Here is a 3,709-nt window from a genome sequence, read left to right on the forward strand (position 1 = left end):
AAACTATTCTCAACTTAAACAAATCTTTTCATTAATAAAAGAAAAAAGTCCAAACAAATCTTGTTCAACATTTGTGACAATATGGAACAAGCTAGCCACTGTTCCTTTATTACATATAGTCGCATTATTGAAACAAAGAAAGATAGACACTGTTCCTTCTGAAAGATCGATGTTACTTTGTTTTCTAGAAGAAAAATATTCCAATCAGTTAGGTAACCCAACAAATAGCTAGTTAGCCACTTTCTTGATCCAACCATGAAGTTAACTTAGTTAAGTTGTATCATGATAGAATGATAATACAGATAAGGTGGAAATGTCCATCAATGCAATTATGCAAAGCCAATGCCAATTTTAAGACAATTCCATAACCAGTTTAGCTGAAAGGCTTATTTGTCTGGGCTTGTGATTTTTGTACAAGCACTTATTTACCACGCATTGACTTCTCTAAAAAGTACTCTTAATAGATGACAGTGTTAAGCGCTTCGAATTGTTCTATTCAAACAGTTATCAAAACAGCTTTTATAATAAACAACAAAGAAAAGTGCTTTGGGAAGCTATGCCAACCAAGGCCAAACTCTATGAAGTCTCTCACTCACCACTTTGTGAAGGTAGCGGGTTGTTAGTCCTTAGTAGCATAACGATTCTCTTCGTCATAATACTTGTTGAAACCGACGATCTCTTTTATCTCTTCGAAAGATGGCATGGTTCCAACAGGTGGAATGTGGCCACTTTTGATGCCGATAAGAGCATCCTGGATTGTGGCAATCAGAGAACAAATCAATTCAAGAAAATATTTGGACTTTCATACCAGAAGGAACCAGTGAATTCAAGGTTTTACATACATTGAATAAATATTTTAAGAAAATTCGAACGAGTTGCATCAGTAAATGATGGTAAAGAACAATTTTGTATTGTTTGTGCTTTTCTTTGGTTCTAAAAGAAAAAAATGTTAGAGAACCAACAAGGTTTAGATACAGAACCTGCATTGCTTTGATAGAAACCCCGAGTAAAGAAAGTGGATAGACCACAAGCTTATATCCAATATCCTCAAGCTCAGATGGAGTAAGTATTGGTGTCTTGCCCCCTCCTTCCAGCATATTGGCCTAGCAGAATCAAGGAGCTCTTTCAATAAGCAAAATCCAAATCTAAATTTGACTCTTTCATGTGCATTGCAATTAGCCAGAAAAAAAAAAACACATCATGGAAGTTATATGTTTCTTTCAACAAAAATATGGTTGCCCATGACTTGACATCTAACAAAACAAAATTAATTCTACCAGTTTAGGAATTTGGGAAGCAGTTTCACAAAAAGCCTTCATTTCTCCTTTTGAAGCTAGTGCATCTATGAAAAGAACATCTGCTCCGACCTCAGCAAAGGCCCTTGTTCTCCAGAGCGATTCTTCAAAAGACACTGCTTGACGAGAATCAGTCCTTGCCACAATAACAATGTCAGACCCACTCTCCTCCCGAGCATCAACAGCTGCTCTTATCCGCATCACTGCTTCCTCTCTCGATACCACTTTTCTGCCTCGAGTATGACCACAAGCTTTTGGTAGTACCTTTCAACAGATATTTCTCAAGTAAGATGGAAACCAAAAAAAAACATGGATAACAAGTGTAAAGATTGGACAATGAGATGACTAACAAATCAAATCACCCTATTTTAAAAGAATCAATCCCAAGCATAAACCAAACCAAGGTTAAGTAAGATGCTTAGCCAAGACTAAGGTCAAAGAACTCTCAATATATAGTACAATCTAAAAATTTATATACATAGTAGAATCATTTTAACCTGATCTTCAATCATAATCCCAGCAAAACCAGCTTTAATATATCCCTTCACAGTTCTTTTCACGTTCATGGCATTGCCATAACCAGTATCAGCATCCCCAATTACAGGAATCGACACAGCATCGGTAATAAGTCTCCCCTGTTCCACTATTTCTCCATAAGATATAAGTCCCGCATCTGGCATTCCCAGTCTAGCAGATGATATTGAGAACCCTGCAACAAGCACCCAAAAAGGAAAAGGAACAAACATCATAAGAGAACTTGAATAAATCATATGAAAGAAGTAAAAGTAACAGCACATACCACTAGTAAAACCGACATTAAAGCCTGCTCTCTCCACCAACTTGGAACTGAGAGCATCAAAACAAGCAGGGGTTTGGTGAAGTCCTGGTGAACTCAGAATTCGTCGAAGGATCTTGGCTGGAGACTCTGCAATATGATCATTGATAAGTAGAAACTAGAGATGTTACGAAAATGGAAGTGTTAAATAAGCTATGTTAGACTGTTGAGGAGCAAAACGTGAGAATCGAAATGGGAGAATATATTAATTCTTAGAGAGTTTCCATGGAAGGAATGGTCATTAGGAAGAGAACGGTTATGGCATCTGCGCAGGCAGTTTGAATTGACATTTATAGTGTTTGAGTTCTAAAAAGGAAAGGATCTGCTCATAAAATCTGAGAAGAAATAACTAAATAAGTAGTCAAAATTGTGTTCCCCTGGTGAAGTATAAAGTACACCCACCGCAGAATTTCCCTGTAAATAGTACTGATCACCTGTTGATCTCCATTTTTAGCTGAAAATGATTCATCTCTTATGAAACTTGTCCAACTCTAAGAAATTATTTGTCAAAGAAAAAAAAAACACTCAAAACTATTGAGTAGTTTTGAATTCAAATTGGTTTGTCTCAAAACCCTATCTTAGGGTTAAAGAAAGAGTGGTATCAAAAAAACAGTATTGGTTAGTCTTTCCCTCCACCATTGTTGTTGTTGTGATTATGTGGCCTAACAAAGCAAAAGGCACAATAAATAGTGGAAACTCCACATTTTTCCTGCTTCTCGAAGCCAGAGATACGATGAGACGGGAAAGAAGCATGACATGATAAAAGGGTTGGTTAATAATCTCAGATCAATTTGATGTATAATGCAGTATGTTCTCTGCTGCATTTCCTCAACATCAGAAGCGTGCGAAAGAGTTTAAATAACATTACTATTTGTTTTCACTCATTTACTGTACTGCGTTTCTGAACTAGAAAAGTAAATGCAATGGAGGAAAGGAGTATTTGCTTGTTTTATCAAGATAATCTTCATAGCAGAATTAGAGCTCAGTGAAGAATTTTATCAAGCAGATGGTAGCTATTCCTAAAAGGAACCACTAATTTCAATGATTTTAACATTTGATAAATCCAAACTAACAACGGTAAACAACAGATGTTGAAATAAGAAAGAATGTTACCAGATGTTATAGTCTTCCGATGCTCGGCCAGAGGAGATGATTGGCCGGAAGCCATTTTAAGCCAGAGTAGATGATCGGAGTCAGAGGAAATGAACCGTGGCAGAGTAGACAATCAACACAGTCAACGGAGATAGGAGAGTGGGTGAGAAAGGTGTGGTGGTGTGGTATTAATTTGATTTTTTTTTTTTTTTTTTGAATGAAGTGGTATTAATTTAAAGTTTTTTTTTTTTTTTTTTTTTTTTTGGGAGGAATTAAAATATAAGAATAAGAATGGGGATAAGAATAAGAATAAGAATGGTCTTTTTTTTCTTTTTAAAATGGAATAGTCATTCCACTAAAATGGTGGAAAGAACATTTCATTGGAATATCATTCCAATACTTTAAAATAAAATGCAAATTGTTTTCTTTCCATTCTATTCCATTTCATTACTTCCAACCACATGTTACCTAAGAGAAATTTAACACA

General features: G+C 35.7%; 1 protein-coding gene across 2 annotated transcripts; it reads right to left on the bottom strand.

The window, feature by feature from the left end:
• Window positions 1-303: 303 nt before the first annotated feature.
• LOC115722838 (uncharacterized) lies at window positions 304-3,453 on the bottom strand. Of its 2 annotated transcripts, XM_030652179.2 has the most exons (6): window positions 3,244-3,453; window positions 2,095-2,220; window positions 1,793-2,004; window positions 1,278-1,559; window positions 981-1,103; window positions 304-751 (listed from the first exon to the last, which is right to left on the bottom strand). In XM_030652179.2, the coding sequence occupies exons 1-6, from the start codon at window positions 3,296-3,298 to the stop codon at window positions 620-622; spliced, it is 930 nt and encodes a 309-aa protein (XP_030508039.2). In that variant the 5' UTR covers window positions 3,299-3,453; the 3' UTR covers window positions 304-619. The 2 variants fall into 2 exon arrangements, with proteins under 2 accessions (XP_030508039.2, XP_060959710.1); XM_061103727.1 differs by having other exon boundaries at window positions 304-1,103; window positions 3,244-3,452.
• Between the last annotated feature and the right edge of the window lie 256 nt (window positions 3,454-3,709).

Source organism: Cannabis sativa, chromosome 9 (genome assembly GCF_029168945.1).
Source record: "Cannabis sativa cultivar Pink pepper isolate KNU-18-1 chromosome 9, ASM2916894v1, whole genome shotgun sequence".
Taxonomy (NCBI): Eukaryota; Viridiplantae; Streptophyta; class Magnoliopsida; order Rosales; family Cannabaceae; genus Cannabis; species Cannabis sativa.

Excerpts from the sequence above, each read along its gene's own strand:
- LOC115722838 (XM_061103727.1), bottom strand. The coding sequence starts at position 3,298 with ATGGCTTCCGGCCAATCATCTCCTCTGGCCGAGCATCGGAAGACTATA. Across the intron at positions 2,005-2,094 it reads TAATGTCGGTTTTACTAGTG|GGTTCTCAATATCATCTGCT; the intron begins GTATGTGCTGTT and ends TGCTTGTTGCAG. Across the intron at positions 1,104-1,277 it reads CTTCCCAAATTCCTAAACTG|GCCAATATGCTGGAAGGAGG; the intron begins GTAGAATTAATT and ends TGATTCTGCTAG.